This window comes from Nothoprocta perdicaria, unplaced genomic scaffold (assembly GCF_003342845.1).
Source record: "Nothoprocta perdicaria isolate Ctin4 unplaced genomic scaffold, notPer1 scaffold_26, whole genome shotgun sequence".
NCBI classification, from domain to species: domain Eukaryota; kingdom Metazoa; phylum Chordata; class Aves; order Tinamiformes; family Tinamidae; genus Nothoprocta; species Nothoprocta perdicaria.
This window is the reverse complement of record NW_020455488.1, coordinates 4,413,314-4,439,168: the sequence shown is the minus strand read 5'-3', so window position 1 is coordinate 4,439,168 and position 25,855 is coordinate 4,413,314. Positions and strand designations below refer to the sequence as shown.

Here is a 25,855-nt window from a genome sequence, read left to right as displayed (position 1 = left end):
AATAACTGTGACTACAAAGCCTTCTCCAGCTGCACAAGAACAGAGATTATCCAAGTTCAGCTTCCCACTTTCCCCATGACAGTTTACCTAGGAAACAAGGGGCCTGGTAGTTCAACAACTACTCCTCAATGGCTGCATGCACAGAAGTGAAGTCTTCTTTTCCCTCCCAGACCTGAGCTACCACCACTAAGTAGTCCCTTTGCTTAATAAGGGACTAGTACATGTTCCAATTTCCTCTTTTATTTTTATTTTTTTGCAGCATAGGGRATAGGCTGCCTAGAGCAGAGTAAGATATTCAGAGGGTGCACTTAAAATCAGTATTTAAATTGGACAGCAAGAAGCACTGAATGTGAATGTTTCTGAAGGTATGTTGAATATCCATAGTGAGAACAATTGCAGGATTTTAACAAGCAGCTAATCCAACTAATCCAATAGCAAGCTAATATAACCACTTCCAAAACAATTCATAATCTATTTCTCATTATCAGCTTATAGTGTTTGGGGACCTCCACTATTTATCTCTAGTCCTAGTTATTATGTATGTTACAGATTCGTTGTAAAGACAGATATGAAAAAAGATATATAGCTGTGTCTTGTTTCATCCTCACAAGCAGCAATGGGAAGATATCCAAAAGCACATGCAGTGTTTTGTAGTTGTCAAGACATTTCATTTTCTCTCATTCCTAAGCTTCAGAAGCTTCCTCTCTGTGATTGCAAACAGATGATGGCAGAGCAGGCAATTAGATAACAGAAGTAAATTCCAATCAGTGGTGGCTGCAGCAGCTTCTCCATATTCACACCAAATGGAGGCCAACTCTTAGCATGAAGCTGTCAGCAGAAAGGATAAATTAAATTTGATTTTTAGAAGCAAACTTCAGTGACCTTCTTCACTGTGCCCAGGAATATCTCTAACATCAGTCATTTATTACAGAGTCTTGGGATTTTGGACCATCCTGTGAGCTTGTGCAAAGTCCTGGGTGTACCTCTGAATATGTCAGTGTAGAATCTCATGGGTTTGGCCATTAGGGAGCCCAGCACTCACAAAAAAGGGAAATTTTTGCACATCTCTACMTGCCCTAAGGAACATTAAGAAGATACAATTTAGGAGCCTATTCAAATAAAGCACCTTTAAACTTGGATTTTTAAGTACACCCAGATGAGATTCTGCAGCTCCTTACAATCTTTGCTGCAAAACAGAGATGGCAGACTCTCCAGTTCCAGTTTCTCCAGAAATTGCCCAGTAAAGCCAGCGATAAATTAGACAGGACAGCTATTCAGTGTGATTGAAGAGYATAAAACACGATAATATTAGCTCTTGTGTCATCGGGGCGCTGCCTGCCAGGTCCCCCCGAGGGCCCCGAGCCTCCTGGCAGCCCTCGGGAGTGTGGGCTTGTCAACGGAGCTGGTGGCACGAAGAGCACAGGGACAGGCACAAAACAAGGTCGGAACACCAGGGTTTACTGCTTAAAGGGCAGAGATGGCAAACAGGACAAAGTTGCTCTGGCCAAGAGCACCTGCCTACAATAAGAACAGCTCGAAGCACAGAAACATTGGCAATCTCTATTCACAGGTTACTGGACAAACCTGACATGAATAGGTTCATCAAGAGCCTTTTTAGAGCAGAATATTTCCAGCACTCTTTTCTGTAGGCAATAAAAYGCATCTCTCCCATTTACAAAACACTCGTAGAATGCATTCAGTCACAAAAAAAAGAGTTTGGAATGTCTTCTCTGTTAAACACCCATGTTCATCCAAGTGTTTATAGTAAAATAATTGCTTACATCCTCATTTAATTTACTCCCAGTTTTCTATTTTTCTCTGAAAAGCAAGTCCACGCCATTAATACAGTTGAGGGTTAGGTAAAAAGTTTCCAAAAACAGCTAACATAATGCAACTAAAGTCATTTTATAACAAAGAAAAAACACAAGTACTGTTATTCATGTGTTCTTGTTCCAAGAACAATTGTAAGTAGGTTTTGTTTTGATTTTGACAAATCTCCAGTATCTCAGGGTTGTTGCAGTAGACCACACATTGGAAAAAAAATTATGTTTTTCTGATCACTGTATTACAAGAAGAGGATTTCTCTCTCAGAGACAGAAAAGGCCAATTCAAGCCTGGAAGGGCTGTAATACCCTTGCAAGAATGAAAACTCAGGAGGGCTGGGGAGGCAGGTCATGACTACATGAGGATGTCTAAGTGTCTGAACAGCTATCAGGGAATTAGGAATGACATTAGCCTAGGGAAGACATCAGACAACAGTAAAATAAATACTYTATATTTACAGTTCTATAGTATCTGCCTGTTACTTCATCTAATCTGGAGAWTAGAGATWTTGTACATGAAAGTGTAACACAGAYAGAAAACAACAAGTGAAAGAAAAAAGCGTCATTTTACCAAAGACAGTGATTTGTGTGTGAAAGTATTTGCACGAGACTGCCATATAATAAATCTGTGGCCAGATTAAACCTGAATATCTACATGATTTATGGATCAAATATCTTGTCCAGGCTTTAGACAAATAACTTGCAGGCAAGCCTAAAGTCAGTCATGACTTTCCCTTAGCTTCACAATAACCTGTAGTAAGCCAACTGCATAACCTACTTTCCAGGTTATTTTACTGCAGTCATAGGGTAAGTTTGGATGGAGTCCACGGCATACATTTTTTTAACATTCTTTTTACTCACTAATAAAACAAAATAAAACATTTTATAGCCTTGATGTGTTTCTGGCACAGTTTAAAAACTGCTGCTAATAAAACTTCTCCRAGATGAAACAAGAGGAAAAACTGAACAAGTTCTAATAGCAATGTAAATATCTCATATCTTTCTTTTTTTTSTTTATYTTTATATCTTTTATACAGAAAACTAGGGAAAAACATCACAGGATAAGATTGTGTCAAGAGAAGAAAGCCACGTTTTGCACAATTCAAAGCAGAAGTGCATCATGTTTCTAGCAGTCTGTGTTAAACGTAGTTTGGAAGAATCATGCCTTCATGCACACCAAGGTCTGGCTCCTTCTGACCACTGAAGTCCATGCCAATTCTCCAAAGGACTTCAGGGATGCATGAGCTAGCCCCCAAAGAAGCCAAGCGACTTGTGYGTGTGCACTGGGCAGAGCGCCAAGAGATCCACGTCTGTAGCCTTGATACAAACTCCCTGTGCAATTGCTGTCAAATCTCCCCAGGCTTCAGTTACTCATCTGTAATGAGGGGTCATCTGTCTCCTTCTGCTTCCACTGACAGTTCTCAGAATAGTCAGTCTCTCATTTTCTGGAACAGCAAAGCCTCATCTTGGTGTGGTTTTTAGGTGCTATTGTAATATAACAATGAATGACTAAAGTGCAGCCTCAATCATCCAAACAACTCTAGACTCGAACAACATCAAACTGGCTGCAACGAYGCTCATAGCTGCCCCACCTACCCTCTGCAGGATATAAAACGTGCCAAATGCACAACCGGTATGTAAAGCGYGCCCTGAGCACTGAATTCGTCCACCACAGGCTGACCTAGGCATACAACGCTGGCCTTTTTGTGCATTGTAAGTCATGCTAGCTGCTTGGTTTTCAAGGATCACCTGCTTCAAACTGAAGAACGGTCTGTCCTGATGAGCAGAAAGCAAGAGCGGCAAGAGGTCTGTGTGGATAACAAGATGCTCAGACAGAAAAAAGGGGCAAACAAGAGGGAAGTTGGCAGCAGACCTGGGCAAACAAGAACCTCATGAAGTTCAGCAAAGGGAAAAGCAACGYCCTCTGCCACGCGCGAGTACAAGCCAGGATCACCAGAGCAGCTTTTTGAAGAAGGACCTGGGTGTCCTGGTGGAGAAGTTACAGATGAGCCAGCAATGCACCCTTGTGGCTGTGAAGGCAAAGGGAACCCACAGTAGCATCCGATGTGCAGGGAGAGGCTGAGATAGCCGGGAATAAACACCTGATGGGAGGATGCAAAGAAGACAGAGCCAGGCTGTTCTCCATTATTCCCAGTGATAGCGAACAGGAAATTACATTTATACATAGGAAAAACTTTTTTTTCTGCAAGGGTGATTGAACAAGCTGCCAAGGCGGGTTGTGGGATGCCCATCCTTGAGACATTCAGGATCAACTGGACACAGTCCTGAGGTCTGGCTAAGCCTGCCCTGAGCAGGGGGCAGGTCTAGACAATTTCCATAGGCCCCTTCCAACCTCAGTCATTCTGTGATTTCTAACACACTATAGACTATTATTAATAGGCCGATCATACTTTAGTGCATAACTACACTAAGAACCAGAACAGCTGGACTGGCTTTCTGTATCTTCAGTCATTGCTATCCAGTCCAGGCTGCCTGCATTTTAGCAGCCCTCTACTACWTCCTCATAGTTTCAGAGCCTGTGGTTGCCTCTTAGATCAGAGACAGCATATAAACTACATTATTATTATTTATTTAAAGTCACCAGGCAACAGGTTTTTGTTAATTCTCTTTCATGCAATTAGCCACAAGAGGGCACCAGCACTGCTTGAGAAAGACAAAAAATAACCAGTGAAGAAAATTTGCTTGCAGACTCCACATCTTCAAAAGTCCAAGCATGAGGCAGCAGAATTGATTGCAGAGGGCAGAAAATCCCCTAGCTCTCYGGGCAAAAAGTCAGCTCTCGAGCAGGCACATTAAGCATCCATGGGGAATAACACTCTGCTTGTGTGTCCTAGAAAGCTGCCAGTGAATATTTACTGCTTCCAGTTCTGTGTTGTCTGCACAGTTTTTATTATTTACTGTTATTTATAGCCAGATTACGTGTCTGATAAAGATATCATTACATTTGCAGTGACAGCTACAGTGATTGTCAATGTGAATCATGTAGTGATGATGGTATCTGTGTGCTGCGTAGGAACAAACTGACATCTGCTGCGAACAGCACTACAGCATGTAGCAACCCATGCAAACACGTTAAAGCATGTGAGAGCACTAGAAATTATGTAGCTTGTCTACTGACCTTACACGTTCAAAGTCCTGGTTGAAACCTGTCAGGGAACACACATTGTGTTATGCTGTGGGTTTGATCTGATGATAGGATTCCTTGCGTTAATTGCCCAACTCCTCCCAAGCTGGAATTCACTCATCTTTTCCTTCTGTTAAATTACCTCTCTCTTTGAAGACACTGATTTGCTTTGACAGGCCAAGTGCTCTTTCCCGTAGTTGACTAGGTTATTAATGCTACATTGAAGAATAAAATGTTCTCCTCTACCTGGTGATTCACTATGTGTATTTTGAAAGCTTGATAACAATGACTTCAGAACGCATTGCTTGCGCACCAGGTGCTCCTTTTCTTTTTTGCTACGTGTCTGCACTGGGCAAAAAGAACCTGGTACTGGAGAACAGAAACTGAAACATACACCCACGTCCACCCTCTTCAGACGACTCAGCACAGCACAGGGCATATTTTTACAAGAACATAATTGAATAGAATGGAAAGGCATTTGGAAGCATAAAAAATAGTCTGGTCTGATTGGGGGCTTGCTTTCTAGAAATCATGTTGGGGAGGGATTCTTATCCTTTCACTGATGATGAAAAGGAGGCATGAAAGAGTAATTTCTCAGTGATGCACAGCATTCTACAGGCTATTTATGAAGGGAACTGGATGATAACCCACAGAGCTGAAAGAATGAACAATTACAGCTCAAGCTAAACAGCAGACCTCCATGACCAAATGCTGTGTTTAAAGAAATGCCAGACCTCATACCATAAGAAATTCTTTCAGCAATAAGATATATATATTTTTTTTTTTAAAGAAAAATATGACTGGCTTCTGCATTTCTGATTCAAAAATATCCTATGTAGTAGTCCTGGTCAGTATTGCAGTAGTCCTGGAATAATGACAACATTATTCARTGTTGTCCCTCACACAGTCTAATTGATTGGCTTAGTGCATGTGTCTAATCTAAGTTTGCTTTTCAAAGTTCCAGATCTATCTACTTTTTATAATACAACATGCCATTACATTTAATTAGAGGTTTGTTCTACTTTTCCTCAGATTTCCACTCCCAAGTCTTCAAATTCAACCAATAGAGGCTTAAGAATATAACAAAAATCCTTTGGGACTGTAAAAATTTTGTGAAAATAGCACCCTTCTCCAAAGCTGTTCTGCAATTTCAATTTCAATAATTATAATTGGGGAACACTAYAGTGATTCAGGACTTAAAAATGTAATGGATGCATACTAGTATTTTTAATTAAGGCTGGAGCTGGTTAAAAGGGACATCAACACTGCAGTTATTAAAACTGCAATAATTATAAGTGTTAATTTTCTTTTCCGACTTACAAGAAGTTTGTTTCCATTACACATTATATTTAGCAGGCAAGATGCTAGCAGCACAATCACTTTTAATTCTTGCTCCCTGTCATGATCCCCATTTTCAACGTTTTGCTTGATGCTAATGGGAGATTTTGAAATGCAAAACAAAACAGAGACCTTTGCAGTATATTGAAGCTACAGAGCAGTACAAAAAAAAAAATTGCATTTACACAGAACAATGCTTCCAAAAATGCAAAAATATATACAAAGCAAAACCATTCACTTTCCATTGAAGGAGAAATTGAATTCGAAAGATAATTTAATAAATTTGATAAATACAGGACAGAATAAAAAACAAGCAAACAAAAGAAAACACTATCTCAGAAGTTCACAAGACACTATACAAACAACTTTCCAAATATATCTAGATGATGAAATGTCACACAACAGCAGAGAAAAAGAATTACAACATTGCCTGTACTGACAGGTAAAAATAATTCATATTTCTAACAGAGTCTAACTACAATCTTAAGTAAAATGCTAAAGTGCAGAACTTCACTAAATTACATAAAATTATGAAATGATTATCTAAAATAGTTTCAAAGCAATTATATGGTATATTCATAATTGCACAATCTTTAAAAGCAAACTATAYATGTACAGTTGAATTATAGATGCAGATGTCACACCAAGCACCCCAAAGCAAATAATAAAATGTATTGTTCTTCAAATCACAAAACATTTCTAAATATACTACTGGGATACAAATACTACTGAACTTTCCCCTTTACTGTACCTTGCAAATGCCTGTCTGTAGAGCAATATGCATTTATGTGAAATGCACCTGACTGCATTTAGCCATTGTAATAAAATACATTCTGTCTTCACTCTCTCCGTTAACTGTGGACTCGCAAAGACCACCTGCACAGACAAAAATATAATTAGGCAGTATTCTTAAAATAAGAAATTGCAGAGATTAGTTTATGTAACAGTTTCAAGAACTGGTTTGAAAAAAATCTATGTTTTATGAAAGGCATATTTTATGACAAAAAGAGAGAAAGGCAGGAAAGCTTTACTAAATCATCACCCTGTATCAAACCTTGCCCCAGAAACGAAAAGGCAAATCTTTTCTTTGCCAGTCTATATTCTGAATTCCTCCCTGTTCTCATGCATTTTCACTTGACATGCCTTGCTTCATGAAATGAAACGTAAGACATCTCCTGGTTGCTTCTCAGACTCTGTGGAGGTCAACACTCAGCAAGAGGTATATTTTCACTCTAACCTAATCTGAAGTGTACTGACAATTTTATACTGACATTTTAAAAATAACTGCAAGATACTACTGACAACATTAAATAATTATGCTATGATTAGAACTGTTCTGTAATTTTAACTGTAAAAAAGAGTTCAGCAAAAGTAAAGAGACAAGTCACTGCTTCCTGAAAGTCTTACATATGCTATAGAGACCCACATTTCTAGTTTTTATAAGCAACAAAACATTGCTTTGATTTTGCTTTGAATACAAATATACTCATTTGTAAGAAATAAAAGATTATATGCCCATTAAATCCTATATGAAAAGTGAGCCTGTTTTGAAAGTAACAAATGCCAACATTGATTATTCCATTCTACATAAGAACTCCTTACCTATATTGTTGGATATCATATGTTCAGCTGGGGGCTTAGTACTAACTTGCCACGTTGTTTTAACTTCCTTCTGTCCATGTCCACTAATTATGTCCACTTTCCATATTTCTGGGTGATCACTAATAATAATAATCAAATTTTGTCAGAATTTGGTCATGTATTCCGTCACAGTCTGAATTTTACTGCTACAAACATTGCAGTTTATCTTACTTCTGATAGAACTTCTTGACGAGGGCTGGTCTGATCGGCAGCTGAAAGGCATGCTTCTCATTTAGAGGGTTTTCCTTATAATACTTGATGCACGTTCTACAATAATAGGAACCAAATAGTTAAGTAACATTCTTTGGAAACATGCTTGTGTGGTACTACATAAATCTTGTTCTGTTTTTCAGTCACAAAGCAAAAGTGAACCRTAACATCCACTACTGCTTTTGCAGTCTCATAACCATCAATAGTAAGGAGGGCTTATATGCTATRTCCTTTTAAGGAAGGGTTTACCTTTAAACAAATCTATTTATTCTATTCATTTAGAGTGAGAATCCTTACTGTGTCAAAGGGAAGAGGTTCTCATGCTTAAATTGAAGTAAGACTGTACAGCTGACCATTATTTCCAGCATATGGTGAAGTTTTTGAACACGGTGAACTTGCTCTTGTAGATCTAGTGATGTGGAAATGAAGTAATCCTGAAACAGCAAAAGTTTAAATGGATATTCAGTTTACACTGACACAGAACATGCCCTCTATACTTCTCCCTTTGCTGGAAATAAGCCATCTACCTGCCTCCTTTCAGAAGCTAGAACACCAGGAAACACCCAAAAAGTCAGAACAAAGATCCACACAGTTCAGTATCCTGCTTAATATTGACCCATAGCAGATACCAAAGAAATAATRTAAAAATAGAGAAACAATAAAATAACATTTTTATGGTATATCATCCCATCCTCATCATTAGCAACTGAATTTCTTATCTTATTGCRAAAGAGATGACTTGCACTCCACCATTAGCTAACTGCACTCTACTCTGTGTGGCTTTCAGAATTAAAAAAAAAAAAGATTCTCTCACCAAGTAGGTTAAAGTTGCAAGTTCCTGGCCTGTAAAATGAACAGGAAAAAATATTAAAAATTATTACATAATGACAGTTTAAATAAAAATAACATTCAGGCAATCAAATATGTAATTCTACCAAAGAATAAGTGCAAATCACCAGCATTCATGACTTAATTTTACATCAACTGACATGAATCTGTTCAAAACAACAAAAACTCCGTAAATTATCAGGGCATCAGCAAAAAAAAAAAAAAAAAAAAAAAAAAAAAAAAAAAAAAAAAAAAAAAAAAAAAAAAAAAAAAAAAAAAAAAAAAACTGTTTAGAGTTTGCAAGAATTTAAGAGGAAAAGAAGGAATTAAAGCAGCCTGGCAAAGAAATCAAGAACGAAGAGAGGAAGCAGAAAGAAGTAGAAAATTACAGTGGCAAAAGCAACTCCCCTCCCAGAAACAAAAAAAGCCCTGAGGTTATAACATTGAAAACAAAGCCCAACATTTTGAAGAAACAAATTAACATTACAAGAGTCTTACTGTCTCAGCTTTTGCCTCCATGAAAAATATAAGATAATCAAAAATTTCTCTCCCAATRCTATATATTGTACAAATACAGCTATTACATATAAGCATCCTTCCCTGGTTTCCTTTTAATGTATGCAGACCATAGAGGAAAAGAAAGCAAGAGCCTGAGTGTCTTGTTTTTTCATCTAGAGCAACCAGTCTGTTATTATTTTATTCAAAATGCAAGCTAGAAATTTGTTCAGATTGACAAAAAAAAAGATATGTTAGCTATAATTATTTCAACCAATAATTGAACAAATTCACTTTTTAAATTATGAAAACATATACAGCTCAAAAGTACAAATATTAAGGAAGCTACTGACCAGCACTTGAGCAGATGGGACCAAAAATGAGATCAAGGTTAACAAAAACAAACAAACAAACAAACAAACAAACAAACAAACAGTTATTTCTTGGATGAAGCAACTTTCTCTTGGAGTTTTCAATCACATCAACAGATACCAAACTTACCTATGAAAAAACTGACATAATCCTTCTTCATCTTATCCAGACCAATCTCCAAGAGCATTTGAATTGGAGTGATACCACTGAGGGAAACACCATCTATCTTTCCATGATAAGATTGCTGAATCAATTTACTTAGCAAACTGCTACTCCCTTGATGAATCTAAAATTGAAAAGATTTTCTTGTGATATAATGGTGCATGAAACACCACAGAAGTTTAGAAGTAAGACACTCTGGAAAGAGAGGCTGTAACATACAAAYGTAACTTAAAAACAAGTCAGAAATAAAGGGCAGTCAAATATATCTTGCTCTACAGAAATCAACAGGATAAAATTTATTTTTAACACAAGAACATACCCATGGCTGTATCTCACCATGTTCCAGAGATCTTATAACCAATGCGAAACATTCTACCAATTCTTGGTAAGTACTGACACCTTAGGGGAAAAAAAAAAAAAAAAGCAATATTTCATTTATCAGTTACTCTCCATCTTTAGCTGTTAAGTCAATAAGTACAGCCAATACATATTTGCAAAAGCAACTCCCCTCTTAAAATATAACTGAAATAGTTTGCACTGCTTTCTGTCACATTTGCACATATCATGACTCCAACAAAGGTTACATTAAAGCTGCAATGATCAAAAGAAACCAACACTTAACAGAGAGAACTTAACAGCTAACACATTTTGACCACATTATATACATTGAATTTATAAAACATGTTGCACTGCAAAGTGAACTACTTRTATCTATTTATTCTCCTAACTGTTCCCTAAATAAGAAACCAGCTTCATTGCAACAAGCAACACTGCGGAGCTGAAAAGGCCCCTAAAGCGGAACCCAGTTGGGGAACGCAGTTCATTTAGCCATTTGGTTTTGATTCTTTCGAAGGCAATGACTATAATAATAGGAATGAAAGGGATTTGAAGGGTTCTGCCTTCCTCAAACCAAAAAGAGTTGTCAAGAGTTGACTAGAAATTGCCACCAAAAAAAAAAAAAAAAAAATTAAAGTATTTAATAAAGTGTATTTGATTGCAAGTAGGATCACAGCAATGATCAAGTTTGTGTGCAGCTTTTATCAACTTTTAAAATATTTATTTCTGATCTAATAAGGAGCAACTTTACATGTAAGCAGTTTTCAAATTTTAGAGCAGAAAAGCACAATCAATTAGCACATTTTAACAATCAAACTAATAAAATGAACCAAGTGTATCCTGCTAGATGTCAGTGTATGTTCATATACTGTAAAAAAAAAAATGTCATCTTATACACCTAAAATTAGCTCTTTTAGAAAAAGTCTGTTGGCAACCTAACTCTGAAGGGGCTGATCAGGAGCTATTAAAAGCCATCAGTCTCCCAAAAAAGCAGTACAATATAASATATAGATAGGTAGGTTCAGAAAACAGAAGAAATATTGGACAACAGATGAAAACCAAGACACTCACTTCTCATTTTGCACCATAATTGCTCAGCAAAATCCAGGTCTCCTCGCTCACTGAAGATTGATTTTATTGAACTGTCCACTGCTGCAGTGTCACATTTAATTTTCTGAAAGAGTTGTGTTTTTCTTAAGTAAAAAGAAGGCCTAACAAAGACCTTACAAAAATCAAACACTTTCTAAGGAACAAAACTGAATGCAGCACTAATTTCTTCCTTCTTCCAGTTAGCAGTTCTGCATGCATGCTACTCCACAGTAATTAGGAGAGATTCAGATTTAACACCTTAAATAATTGTTAGATTTGGTCTACTACATTAGAATAATACTGTAAACCCTTAAACAGATAGTTTAGATACACAAGAGATATCATTAAACTGGCCCAAAATCATCAAAGATGACAGGAAAAGCAAATTAATGATAGAATGCAATTGCACACAGGTCAGTAGTTTCCTGAAAGAAACTACAATATCATGATACAACATAACTAAAATTTCATATAATTATTAGGTGAACAACAATGGCAAGGAAATTACTTGGAAATTGCAGATACCTCTGTTTCACTCTTGTTTCCTGACACACAGAACCCATCCAGCTTCATTTTTAAATCTAGTAGAGGAGAAAGGAGACTTCACTACTATGAAGAAACACATAGTCAGACCTATTGTATTTATCCCTGAGCACATAATAATTTTTAACAGACACATTGTCTGGTTGGCTAACATAAAAACATACCTATTTTTTTTTCCTTACTGCTTAGGCATGCAGCCTGAGATAATTTCTAATCAGCTTTTATTAAAACATTTTTACCCCATATATCTTTACCATATTCTGTTATTTAAGCATTAACATGTCACACCTTATTGTCTAATCATGGCAACTGAACATATGGTTTAAGAAATGTCTCTGTTTTTCTTCCAAATTTATTTGMGAGTCAAAATCTTTATCAGCTTCTCCAAATTTTATCCACACAGTAAAATACAGTTGCATTCTAAACTTTTTTGGTGCACTCCTATATATAATTTTCTTTAAATACTAATTTTCTATGATCTTAAACTTCTGACAAGTCACTTTTTCACAGCTGTTTTCCAAAGCAATCGGTTTTCCTAAGTGCTTCATTTCAAGACATCATCAAGACACTTCCTTCCRTTACCACCTAAATAAAGGAGGCATTCAGCACTTCCACCAGTTTGTGATAGAATCTTTAAGGTTGGAAGGGACCTTTAGTGATCATCTAGTCCAACCCCCTGCACATGCAGGGTCAGCCAGAGCACACGGCACAGGATGTGCATTTCAACTTGGAAGATGCACCAAGAGTCTGGTAAACTACACTGTGCGGGTTTTTATAGCTTGAAAACCAGCATCTGTGACTTTAAATTTAAGAACTATATGTAAAATTTCTTTCTACTTTTATGAAGTAATTTCAATTTTATGAAATTTGATATCCCCCTCTCCTCCCTCTTCCCACATAACAGGCAACAAATACCAGTTAGAAACTCCTGGACAAGCACAACAGCTGATTCAGATTCTAAGGGCTCAGGCCACTCAGTCACTCCCGTCTTCAAACCTTCTGCTAAAGCCTAAAGTCAGCATTAAAACACAAAACAAAACAAACAGGTCAGCTCATTACTTCAAAATGTAGTAACGTCTCCAACAGCCTGCGTACCTAACCATGAATTTAAAAACTTCTAGCATTTCCTTACTTTAGTGTTCATGAGTCTTCCTCCTTGTACTCAAAATTCCTAAAAATGAATTCAAACTTTAAAATAAACTAAATACCTAAGGTTATCCTTGCAACRTGTAATGGAACTTTAAATAGAGTAAGTGGAGATAATGTAATCACTATTCCAAGTAAATCTGAGATTAGATTTCATACTCACAAGAAGAAACTGGAGTTCTTTATACAGCTGATACACTGGACTTCTGGGGTCCCCACACTCCAGCATAATGTTCTGAAATACCCAGAAGTTTACATCAGATTCATACTTTAGAAGTTAAGTATCCTAAAATTATCATTAGGTAAATGCACATTAACACAGTGTTATTATTTAGCTTATGAATACATTGTACTGCTTAAATCTGGAATAGTGAACATAACTAGAGAAAACTCAGACATGTTTTCTATGATTTACACTACTTGGGATGCAAGCAGTGGAAAGAGTTGGGGTTTCTTCGCTTCCTCCATCCTTACCAGCGTGGCAGTTGAAGTGAGAGGGGGAGTCTGCAGAATCTTGTCYACAGTATTCCATGCAATATCGATATATATGTTACTTTCAGATTCTACAAGCGTGTCCTCTATTGCAGCAGCTCTAAAAAGCTCATACTGAGCAAAACCTTTTGTCATCACCTAGAATAAGATGCATATAAGGTGATTAAGGCTCCAGATCTAACTCTGCATGAACTGATGTTAATACATGATGTCAATCACAGCAATCTCAATAGAAAACAAAATAGTACCAAGATGGTTTCTATCCACACAAAATACTTCTAAAAGCAGTTCACACAAAGAATGACTAATGTCAGACAAACACATTACAGTATAGGAAGCCCAAATGTTACTTCAAAAGATGATTTTATACTAGAAAAGCACGCTAAAATTTATTTCTAAATATTATCTATAAAACTTCCCCAAGCCAGAATGATAAATGCAAAAAGACAGAGTTTTAAACTTAGATATGAGGCATGACAGACTGTAGAGACTTACCACAGATGAGTGATGTCTGATTTTGTGTGCCATTTTAAGCTCTTCAAGATCAGCAAAACAGGATTTATCAGCAGTAGGACCTGAGAAAGAAAAAAAGAATTAAAAAAAATGGACATACACCAAATCTGGCACTTAAAAATAATCCTTGTACACTCCATTCAATCAAGTATCTTTCATGTTCTTTAGAAAACAGTCATTCTTGCATTTATCCTATTGACAATAAAAGTTGGTGCTGACATTTAAATGTTTAAGAGTCACCACTTGCATAAGCTGGATGCTCCATGGGGCCTGACTGAAGGCAGTCCTGAACAGTTACCATCACATCACGTTAGATACATCACTTATAATAAAAAGCTATTTTGTACATTGCATGGGTCAAAAACATGCCTTTTCTCAATCTTCTGCTTTTTTTTTTTTTTTTTTTTTTTTTTTAATTAAAGTGAGAATATGGAACAGTGCCAAGCTGATATCACACACCAGTCATTTTCCCACTTTTCTTTAATTCTTTCTCATTCAGTTTTAAATGTACCTTTATAGCCAGGGAACCTTACCATGACATGTAACCGCATGCAAATAGATCCCTGTGATTTTGTCTCCAGTTTTGAGAGGCTCAGCCCCAAGCCAACAAGTATGTTCGGGATCAGAGCTGTCACATCGTATCCAGAGGGGAGGAAGTACAACCGCTTTGCTGATCTTCAAATGGGTCATGTTTGGATTTTGTGCCATTGTATATAAGGAAATCAACTGCCTAAAGACAGGAATGGAGGGGGAAAAATGTCAGACATCAGTCAGTATTAGACATAGTTAAAGTCTGACTCCTGCATAGAACTTCAAATGAGAACAGTAATACTTAAATCTTATCTGGCCTGTTTCACAAATCAAAATATCAAAGCATTTAAAAAAAAAAATCTATATTATAATCCTCATTTTACAACCAGAAAAATRAATTCACAAAGGAGAAAGTAATATGTTGTAAAAGAATATATTTGATATATATTTTTCTTTATTTAGACTAAAACACTAACATTATAATTAATTTTCAATTCAATTCATTCAATTAATTTGAAAATTAGACTTTGCAGTCTGAAGGGAATATTCATGTATAGAATTCAAGCTCATTTTCAAATCTTACAATTTGTTTTCTTACAGCAGAAAACAACATACTTTACTGTGACAAATCTATTTGTTTAGCRGGTATGAAATTATTAAAGCATGGGGCCTTGGATACTTACTTTGCTCTTCTAACAGAAAGAGGAAGTGGTGCAGAACTCTCCTTTGGTAGAAGCTCAGAATCATGAATAGCATCATCTACTTTTGAATCTTCAAACAGGTCACTTTCTTCCTTCTGCTCCTTTAAGGAAAATGCAAAGGTAAGTCTAAAAATTAGGTGTGCATGAAAATATTTGATGGAAATGAATGCTGAACTACAGAATATATTTGAAAAATTGCCTAAGTAACATATAGCTGCACACACTTACTGCTTTCTGCAAAATATATACCATACTGTTTCCATTCCAAAATCTTTCAGCAGGACATTTATTATTACTACCAACCAAGTGGATCTCTACATCAGTCTGAAAAAAAAATACATAAGTGCATTAGCAACATTTTCCATTGAAGATTTCAAAATTAACTGTTTCCTAAACTATTTTTGAGTCTCATTGCAATCATTAATTAATCTATTCATGGCAATACAGTCACTGCATTCTGTAAAAGGAGCTAAATCTTAAATCAACTGTGAAAATGCATATTTTTTCAACTAATACATAAACAGTTCGTCTTTAATGTGCTAATTCTACAAATAAACTGAAGTAGATCCTGAAGAGATTCACACAAGTGCATTAAGGACTTTTCCAACCATTTCTGTGCTTCAGTAACTATCAGAAATAATTRCCATTTTCACGCGCATTGCCATAAAAACACTCAAATAACAGAAGTGCCATCAGAAGGTGCAAATCTGAAGGTATGGATTAGAAGCATGAAAATACCAGCTCAGGGCAGCCCCCCGGCACTGCCTGCACAAAGGGCAGCTGCTGTGGCAGCTCCTTCCCCTCCACGCACTCCCTCACTGCCCCAGCACCTCTACAATTAGCCTTAATCCCACCATAATTCTCACATGTTCTTGTTCCTTACAGTTAAACAGGTTGGCAGTTAACAGCTGCAAAACTTCAGGAACAGAGATTGAGGCAGGTGGCTGCTCAGGAGAGCTGATCCTTCCCCAGGTGCCTCTCCATCCTGAGGTAATYGCAGCTCTAAAAAGGCATTGCTGAAGTGAACTTTCCTATGTGATGATGGCACGTATGACAGCTGCTCATCACTGACAGCTTCCTTGTTTTTCGGAACACATATAGGCTTRGATGACATAGCTGCATTTTCACATATGCATTTACCTCAAAGAGACATGGATGTTCAGGGATGCTTTTCTTTCCTTCATCATAAATTCTGGAGGGAAAAAACACAAAAACAAACAAACAAACAAAACAAGTTACATATTCCTCATTAAAAATTAAATGTATAATGTATATATAATAAAACCCTAAAACATCATTCTCAAATCATAATTGTGATATTATATATTACATCTTCATTTATRGTAGAAAGAACACAATATTTTTATTTTATACGCAGTTAACCTCAAAAATAATGCTCACAGGAAAGCGGATCTCGCATTACAGCACTAAAACTGAACACTGACAAACCCCACAACAGCTGACACAGCTGAGGCATCGTAATTGTCCATTAACCGTTCTCATTAAAGAGTGGAAATCTCAAGCTGAAAACTTGTTAACATAAAGTTTTATTCCATCCATACATTACTACACTTTCTACCACAGACTTTAAATTATATATATATATATTTTCTTCCGGAAAGCAGTAAGAAGTTTCAGGTGTAATATTTTGCGTGGCGTTTCGAGGGAAAGGGCGCCTGGCCGGTGTGGGGGCCCGGGCGCAGCTCTTTGAGGCCCCGCGCGCGCTCCGCACCCCAGCGCCTCAGGTCTCCGCCAACGGYCGCGGAGCCCGCGCCTCTCCGAGGCGTGGAACGCAAAGGCGGTTTTACCCCGCGGGGGCTCCGCCGCCTCGGCGCTCTCCCCGCGAGCCGCTCCGGGGCAGCCGCGGCCCGGCGGGACTCACTGGAGGAGGCGGCCGTGGAGCCGGGCGGCCGCCGCCCGCCGCTGCTCGGGCTGCTCCGCTGCCGCCATCGCCGCCTCAACCGAACCTCGCGCGCGCCCGCCCGCCCGGCGCTACTTCCAGCGATGCGCCGCCGCGAGGCGCTGCTGCCCGCCACTCGCTGGATCCCTCCGCCGGAAAAGAGTCCTGTGTTTTAGGAAGCGATGGGAAGCGGGAGAGGCGCCCCTAGGGACAGAGTTTTGTCCCGTGGATTATGGTGCACGTGGGGGATGCGAAGGCTGAYGCTGGGGAAGGGGCTTGAGTGGGGGCTTGGCCGGTGCGGCGGGAGGCGGCGGGACGGGTGCGGAAGGACATCGCTTAAAGCCGCGCGGCAGTGATAGGTCCTTCCTTTTCCGGTCGGAGCTGCGGCGGRGAAGGGAGGGAGCGCGAGAGGCTCCGGCGCCGCCGCCATGGTGAGGCCGCGGGGGGCGAGCGGGGCCGGCGCGGCCGGCGGGACGGGCGCGATGCGGGACGGGAGGCGAGTCCCGGCCCTGGAGCCGCGGCCGCCGCGCGCAGCCGGGCCCAGCGCGGCCCGGGCTCGAGGCGTGCGGAGCCCGCCGCCATTTTGGAGTCGCGGCAGCGGCCGCCGCGTGGAGCCGGCGCGGGGAGGGCGGGGAGCGGGGGGGGGCGGGTCGCTCTGCCGCCCCTCGCCCTTCTCCGGGGCTCGGGGGGTGAGAGGGGGATGAGGCCCTTGTTGGCCCCTAACTGGCCTCTGACATTTTATTTTTTCTTAATTTCTTAAAATATATAGGGCGGCATATTAGGTGCAAGTCTTTGAGGCAATGTTGGGCTAGAAGAGCTATTTCTACAGTATTATTTTAAGGKTTTTTTTTTAATCTGAATTGGGCTTCAAAAAGCCTTGATCTAGATCCAGATGGCAGGTAAACAACCCCTTTTGTGAAGGTGATTCAACGTGTGATCCAGTTTCTTTACCACACCTGAGCTTGCTGGGTGCTTGTGTTGCAGCTCATGGCTTGATTGGAATCAGAGTGGGTTGTGGGGGTGTTTTTTTTAATTTTTTTTTTCGTTCCCAGCAGTAGGTWCATAGGTGGTATCTTCGTTACTGGTTAATTAGCTAATTCCAAAGAATACTTAAAATCCTTAAATTCCCCTTAATTGAAAAGGGGACAAAGGTATTTTGGTGATACCATGAGCTACTGAAGGCAGACACTTTATAACGCTAGGAGACATTTCAGAAAGTTGTTACTGAAGGTGTTTGAGGGCACCTTATCTTTTTCAAAAGTAAGCTACTATTGGCAATTAACCTTTTACTTTGAAAGTTTTGAGGCAATACTGATCACAGGGCCCAGGCTTCATAGGCTCGGTGAYGAAAGCTGAGCTTGCTTGTAGTCATTGAGAGCCTGTGTATTGTAATTCAGGTAAACTGGTTGCGATGTTTCAGGTGTTYAGTATAACCTGAGTAGCAAGGCTTTGGCAGATTGGCACTTTTTAAAGTGAAACGTATTGCTGTGATGATGTAATTTGCGTCTTATCCAGTGTTCAGTGACAGTTGCCTRCTGTCAGCACGCTGGCGCTGTTGAATTGAAGACACTTCTATTCTGAGCAATATTTGATGCCTTTGAATACTAAGAGTTTGTCTTAATAGTGCTTAAAAGTTTTTCCTTTTTTTTTTTAGGCTTGCGCTCGACCGCTAATATCCATCTACTCYGAAAAGGGGGAAGCATCAGGCAAAAATGTCACCTTGCCAGCTGTGTTCAAGGCTCCCATTCGCCCTGATGTTGTGAATTTTGTTCACACCAATTTGCGCAAGAACAACAGGCAGCCTTATGCTGTCAGTGAACTTGCAGGTATGGTTTGTGCATAAAGTACAAGGGAACAGTCATATTATTAGTTGACTTTAATATAGGTGGCATAAAATGAGGAAAACAAAGTTAGAGCTGAAATAAAAGAAGCTGTATTCGGTGGAGTTCTGTGTAGAAAGCAAAAAAGTTGTTCTGATTGTGAAATGTAGTAAAGTGCTGTCAAAGTTTTGAAGGGTTCAGGGTTCTAATCTGAAATGTGTATTATTGACAGTATTGTACCTAAATTCTCAAATTTTTCCAAGAAGAACCACCAAACGTCTGAAAATGATATGTAAGGCAGATAATCGTGATGCAAAGCTGCGTGTTATGGCCACTACGGTCTGCTGACTTCATGAAGTTTTTATCTTAGCCGTTTGTTAAGAATAAACCTATGTAATTGAGCATTTGTTAGTTACTTCAAAAACTAGCAGCTGTAGGTACCTATTTTCAGAGAAACTGGTGCTGGCAACATGCATATTCAGGCTTATTTCTAATAGTAATTGACACAAACATTTAAATACACTAGTAACAGCAGTACTAATTCAGGCCTCTAATTGTAGGCCAAGTTTGGGCATCAGTCAGCGTGTTAACATTCTTCATTCTGACCTAAACACACACTTTATAGGGTCAGAGTTCTAGTTCATGAGGACTTGCTGTGCTGAAATGATGAGATTCCACTTCATTGGTCCGTGTTTTTGAACTACATGATAACAGTGGAAGTTCTGAATGCTGGCCTGCAAATCTACGCTTCTGTGACTCGCAAACATTGCACTGTTGACACACTACGTTGAAATCTTGTGTTTCAGGTCATCAGACCAGTGCTGAATCTTGGGGTACTGGGAGAGCCGTTGCTCGTATTCCTAGAGTACGAGGTGGAGGAACTCATCGCTCTGGCCAAGGTGCCTTTGGAAATGTATCCTCATAGTTGCTGCTTCGATATGGTGTAAAGCTGAGGGTTTATTCTGTGTGTGTGTTTTCAAGAAGAATGATTTTAAGCATGTAAATGCAGAGTGTAATTTTCCCCTTTATGAGGTGACATCCCCATACAGAAATTGGGACCGCATGGGGTTTAAGATGACTGTAATGCCACCAGTAGCTCCAGAGTTAATTGACTTTTTTTACTGGAGAAGTGGGGAGTGTTTCAGATGTCAAGATGAATATGGACTTGCTATGATGTTGTAATTTGCGTCTTACTCTGTGCTCAGTGACAGTTGCCTGCTGTCAGCATACTGGCACAGGTGATTGACGAGCAGTTAAATGCTGAGCAAGAATTAATGATTTGGACTGGAAAAAAGTTTGGAGAAGATTATTCTTAACTGTAGATTCATAGATGTGTCGTGGAGGCCGCATGTTTGCCCCAACGAAGACTTGGCGACGCTGGCACCGTAGAGTGAATACAACTCAAAAACGTTATGCCATCTGCTCTGCTTTGGCAGCATCGGCTCTCCCGGCGCTGGTCATGTCTAAAGGTGGGAATTCTAGTGTATTTGAACATTCGTTTGCAGTCTGGCATTGCCTGAGCAGTAGTAGTAACTGTGGTTATTTGAAATAAAACCTAATACATAAAATTATAATTAAATCCTCATTTAAGGAGTTCAGGGTACAGTCCCATTCTTCAGTAGATAGGTATCTTTGTTGTGTATGGCTTGAGGAAAATACTTCAAGGTTATGTAGAGTTGGATGTCAGCTGATCCTGATGAATTTTGTATTGCAGTTCATGGTAACTGAATTTGTATTTTGAATCACAGTGCAGTTCAGTTTCTGTTCATGGAAACCAAAAATTAGAATTAATTTTGGATTTAGAAAGTACTGTTTGAGACAGGTCAACAAAACTGCATTGAAACTTTTCAGCTACTGTACCTGCATATGAGATTCCTAATTTTCACTGTTCTTGATTTTTGTATCACTTTTGAACACACAAGATAGTAACTTTAAATTGATATAGCTAAGATAGGTGTGTAACTTGGTTTATGCCAAAATTCTCATCAGGCCACCGTATTGAGGAGATTCCAGAACTTCCTCTGGTTGTTGAGGACAAAGTTGAGAGTTACAAGAAAACCAAGGAAGCTGTTCTTCTCCTTAAGAAGCTTAAAGCTTGGAATGACATCAAGAAGGTGAGCTGCTAAAAGTATGTCCTTGGCCCAGTCATTAGACTTTGCTATTATTATTTTATGAATTTTTAATAGTTCTGCTTCAATTTGATGCTACTAAAAAAATCCTTGATAAGAAGGCTGTAAGAAACTTAAGCCAAAGTTTAAGCCTTCAAAGTAAATTTCTTACCATGCTGTATTTATCTGTATTTCTCTTTATTTTACTCTTGTTTGATAGTGTTAGGTCTAGTTTCATCTATTAAGAATGATGAGCTTTCACTGGTCCGTGTTTCAGATAACCAGTGGTGACTGTGAAGTTCTGACTAGGTAGTTTTGTTGTGTCCTGCTTATAAGGTTTTGGACTATTTTGGATATTTACAGGTTTCATTTCTGTATAGGTTTATGCCTCCCAGCGCATGCGAGCTGGGAAGGGTAAAATGAGGAACCGTCGTCGCATCCAGCGCAGGGGACCCTGCATCATCTATAATGAAGACAATGGCATCATTAGGGCTTTCAGGAATATTCCAGGTAATTTTTGATTCAGGTTGTAATCATTCTTATGTTGGAAGAATATATCTAGAATGATGATATTCCACTTCATTGGTCCRTGTTTCTGAAACACATGATTTTGTGGAAGTTCTGACTTCTCATTGAAGGAATTTGTTGCAAATGCTTTTCAGAATCTGCATTGGGGAGGATGTTTTTTTCAAAAAGACAAATAATGTTTGGAGCAATGACAAAGAGATTGTCAATTTGATCTTGGAAAAAGACTCCTTTTTTTTTGCTTTAGTAGGTTTTTTTAATCCCTAATGTGTACATACTTTTATGGTATAAAGCTMAAGAACTGTATCTATTCCTGTGTGCTTTTGGCCCAGTTTAGTTTATCTCTTACTGCCTTTAAATGTAGTTAGAGATTGAAAGCGTATGTGTGTTTTCTCTACAGGAATTACTCTTCTTGATGTTAACAAGCTGAATCTGCTGAGACTTGCTCCAGGAGGCCACGTTGGGCGTTTCTGCATTTGGACTGAAAGTGCCTTCCGCAAGCTGGATGATTTATACGGCACCTGGCGCAAAGCTGCTACCCTGAAGAGCGACTATAAGTAAGGCTAGCAAGCGTTTGATGCAGCTAAGTGGACAGAAATAATTTCGGGGGGCGGGAACTGTGTTAGTGTCCAATTCTCAAGAATCGAAAACTAATAATCACCTGGGAATATTCTTGTCTAAATTCTTCTTTCATATAATTAGCTTTGTTTTCATTATTGAACTTACACTGTGAATGTTTGTTTCACAGTCTGCCAATGCATAAGATGACCAATACAGACCTTGGAAGAATCCTGAGAAGCCAGGAAATCCAGAAGGCACTTCGTGCTCCAAAGTAATCATTTTCATCTAACTATTAATTACTCTATTAACTCTATTGCTAAGTGTAATCTCTTTCATCTGTTGTCATGTGTAAGAATGGGGTGAGTGCAGAAGTCTCAGTATTTAAAAAGCAGAATTTCTGACATCCCAATCTTTGGATATAAATATCAAGAGTTCCCCTAAATCAAGTTTCAGGGGTTTTATGGACTTTGAAAATGGGGAATTTGTCACGCATAACTAGATGTTTGACTGTGCTTTTGCTCTGCCCCTCTGACAACACCATAATTCTTTAAAGGGCTTAAAACTTTTGAACTTTACTGAAGAGCTTAGAGAATAAGCAAACTGCATTCACAGTATGCCTGAAAATCTCTTCTCTTTACAGGAAAAAGATTCACCGTAGAGTCCTGAAGAAGAATCCACTGAAGAATCTGAGAATCATGATCAAGTTGAACCCCTATGCCAAAACGATGCGGCGCAACACCATTCTGCGCCACGCTCAAAACGTGAGAAGGGAAACTGGGAGTACAATGTAAAGCATTAAAGCTGAGCCTGTGTGTGCCACTAATCCTTCTTTCTTTTCCCCTTTTTGCAGCACAAACTCAAGGAAGAGAAAAAAGCAAAGGCACAGGCAAAGGCACAGGCAAAGGCGCAGCCGAAGGCACAGGCAAAGGCGCAGCCCAAGGTGCAGCCCAAGGAACAGGCCAAGGCGCAGCCCAAGGAACAAGCCAAGGCCAAGGTCAAGGCAAAGGCTGCAGCATGAACACAGTGCAGTCCTTCATCCACTTAAATTCAGAAAACTGTACTGTGGATTTACAGCCAATAAATTCTACTGAAACAACAAAATGTTTCCATATTGTTTTGGACATTCATGGATTTTTTGGTGGGAGAAAAACAACATTCAGCACCTTAGGAAGTTGTTAAAATGATGCTAATAAAGTAGGATCTTTTAAAGCATTATAAGAACACATTGTAAAATTGGAATGCAGGAAACAGTCCCTGAAAGTAGCCAATACAACAAAATACTCTGAATATTTCATATAGGCTGTTTTATTTTTGTAAAAAGCAATATTTTTCACCTGGTGTATCGTTACTTAAAATACCATGTAGTATTTCCCATGAGCAGAGCAAGATGAAAAGCTTCTTAGTTTTCACTTKGGTCAATACAATGTGTTAGTTGTCCGTGAAACAATGGTAATCGTAACTACTTCAAAACAATAAACAAGTAATGCAGAACTTTGCTTTTAGGAAAAGTTAGTGTGTTCTTTGGTAGGTACAAACCATTTGCTGCTTTTGTGGTCTCTTGGCATGCTTAAATTTTTGAATGAAAAAGTTGTAAGGATAGGATGGAAGTATCCTGCAAACAGTGAATTGAGTGTGTGGGGTTTTTTATATACTTAGTAATCCAGGTAACATTTTAAGTCACAGAAAATGTAAAACTAGTATTTCTGATTTTTTTTTTTTAAATCCAGCAGATTTTTAAAATAGAAGCTTAGAATTAAAATTACAGGCCAGACAGGGGAGAGTTGCACTTCTTTAAAAGTACTGCCTGGATCTCAGGTTTACCTTAATCCCTGAATGTGCCTCATTAGTAATTCTTTAAATGTAAGCCTATTTATGAAGATAAAAATCCTGGCAGATAAGATGGAAATGCCCCTGGGGGTAGAAATAAGACTTTAAACAAAAATAAAATACAATTCTGCAAGTTGTGAGTTACAATATATTCAACATCAAAAGGTCAGGCACACACTGAATTTATGGGGAGATGTAAGAAATGCATCATGCAGGAAGCACTGATTATTAAACCGACTGACCACAAGGTGGCAGCTGGTAGCTACAACTGTGTTCCCAATGAACCTTTTCCTCAAGTCTTGTAGTGATTCTAATAGTTTTCCTTTCATGATTATCAAATAGGAAGAATGAAAAGTATGTTGCTTTTATTGCAGTGCTACTTGTTTGAACAACTGCCAGCTCCAATAGGAATCGGGTGCCTGTTAGCTCGCTCCATAATGGCAAGGAAGGTAATCCTTACCCTTGGGAGTTGTGCTAACTAGGAACAAGGGAGCTGAGGCAATCGTAATAATCACATGACTCTAAAGTTGCCTTAAGCATTTTAGTCATTTGTAATTCTTAAAGAATTGAAGCGGGCTGATCTGTGCTTTGTGTATAGGTGGGGTTGTGTTTTATTAAAATTTCAGCTGGGTTGGCAGGTATTAGAATGTGAGACTGACAGCAGTTCTGTTGTGTTGCTAAGGAAACCCTGTGTTAAACTTACGAAGCGCAGCTTGCATTCTGTGTCCTGTCAGCTGCAACCTGAAAGGGGCCACATTATTTCCTATGTACTCAGCTGCACTCAGAAAGGCCAGGCTCTTAAGCTACATAGTCAAATTATTTTCCTTACCAAACTATTAATGTGTACATTATTACCAAATTTTTAATGTTTACTGGAAAAGTTAAAATAGCATCTGATGACCCTTTAGTAAATTTTTTATTATTTGGCATTTGTATTGAAAGAAAAGGTGAGAGGAGGATAGGAAATTTAAACATAATTACTGACATTAAAGCAATTGGGAAAAAACGGAAGAGTGTTGTTGGTAATGTGTTCATCTTGGGCCAKCCCGGCCGCTATTTTCTTATGGAACTTTGTCAGGCATTGACAAAGCTCTGGAGAGAGGGAGGGAGAAGGGAGGCAGGCCCTTGTTTTGGGGCAGAATCTCTCACTCGCTTGTTTTTCAGCATTGCTCTGTGCTGCAGCCTGCGTGGGGCTGGAGGGCCCCTCTGGCCCTGCACGTTGTCCGTGACTGTCCGGTGAGATGCGCGCCTCGCGGAGGAGGCTCCTCGATGTTTTGGGCAGCCTGTTTGGTGCTTGCCCACCCCTGCAGGGAGGAAACGTTTCCCCTGCTCCCGGGGAGCTGCCTGGGCTGGGGTTTGGGCCGCTCGTTGCATTGGAGGCTGCAACTGTGGCTGCGTCCCTGGCCTCAAGGCAGACTGCGGGTGGCGTTGCCCTGTTTCGGGACTCGGGGAGTGCTCGGGGAGTGCTCGGGGAGTGCTCGGGGAGTGCTCGGGGAGTACTGGCCGTGCTGCGCGGTCGCACTTACCGCTGCCTGCCTTCACCCTGTGCGCTACCCCGAGGCGGCGCCGCGCTCCCCCTCAGCCGCGGCAAATGGCGGCGGCGCCGTGACGTCACGCGGAGGCCTCGCTCCGCCKCGGCGGCGACGCTGCTGCCCGCACTCAAGATGGCGCTGCCCGCTTTCCACGTCCGCCGTTGCCGCCCGCGGGGTCACGTGTCGGGGCGGGGCCGCGCGCGGCGCCCGCGGAGAG

The 25,855-nt window shown here is 39.6% G+C and overlaps 2 protein-coding genes and 5 non-coding genes across 7 annotated transcripts; 6 read left to right on the top strand and 1 right to left on the bottom strand.

The window, feature by feature from the left end:
- Positions 1 to 6,600: 6,600 nt before the first annotated feature.
- ZWILCH (zwilch kinetochore protein) lies at positions 6,601 to 16,558 on the bottom strand. Its single transcript, XM_026040528.1, has 17 exons — positions 16,506 to 16,558; positions 15,594 to 15,689; positions 15,348 to 15,466; positions 14,667 to 14,863; positions 14,116 to 14,195; positions 13,603 to 13,758; positions 13,292 to 13,363; positions 12,898 to 12,991; positions 11,965 to 12,020; positions 11,422 to 11,524; positions 10,334 to 10,413; positions 9,982 to 10,138; positions 8,972 to 9,000; positions 8,455 to 8,591; positions 8,119 to 8,214; positions 7,909 to 8,027; positions 6,601 to 7,182 (listed from the first exon to the last, which is right to left on the bottom strand). The coding sequence occupies exons 2-17, from the start codon at positions 15,615 to 15,617 to the stop codon at positions 7,091 to 7,093; spliced, it is 1,611 nt and encodes a 536-aa protein (XP_025896313.1). The 5' UTR covers positions 15,618 to 15,689; positions 16,506 to 16,558; the 3' UTR covers positions 6,601 to 7,090.
- Positions 16,559 to 17,633: 1,075 nt separating this feature from the next.
- Positions 17,634 to 23,651, top strand: RPL4 (ribosomal protein L4). Its single transcript, XM_026040608.1, has 10 exons — positions 17,634 to 17,696; positions 18,920 to 19,091; positions 19,892 to 19,998; positions 20,416 to 20,554; positions 21,075 to 21,199; positions 21,574 to 21,703; positions 22,119 to 22,275; positions 22,467 to 22,550; positions 22,920 to 23,040; positions 23,130 to 23,651. The coding sequence occupies exons 1-10, from the start codon at positions 17,694 to 17,696 to the stop codon at positions 23,295 to 23,297; spliced, it is 1,206 nt and encodes a 401-aa protein (XP_025896393.1). The 5' UTR covers positions 17,634 to 17,693; the 3' UTR covers positions 23,298 to 23,651.
- Positions 18,749 to 18,849, top strand: LOC112948412. Its single transcript, XR_003249616.1, has one exon. It is a non-coding gene; the product is annotated as a small nucleolar RNA SNORD16 (small nucleolar RNA).
- On the top strand, positions 19,744 to 19,815 carry LOC112948409. The gene has a single exon (XR_003249613.1). It is a non-coding gene; the product is annotated as a small nucleolar RNA SNORD18 (small nucleolar RNA).
- Positions 20,252 to 20,352, top strand: LOC112948411. The gene has a single exon (XR_003249615.1). It is a non-coding gene; the product is annotated as a small nucleolar RNA SNORD16 (small nucleolar RNA).
- Positions 21,436 to 21,502, top strand: LOC112948410. The gene has a single exon (XR_003249614.1). It is a non-coding gene; the product is annotated as a small nucleolar RNA SNORD18 (small nucleolar RNA).
- On the top strand, positions 21,752 to 21,822 carry LOC112948407. Its single transcript, XR_003249611.1, has one exon. It is a non-coding gene; the product is annotated as a small nucleolar RNA SNORD18 (small nucleolar RNA).
- Positions 23,652 to 25,855: the final 2,204 nt, after the last annotated feature.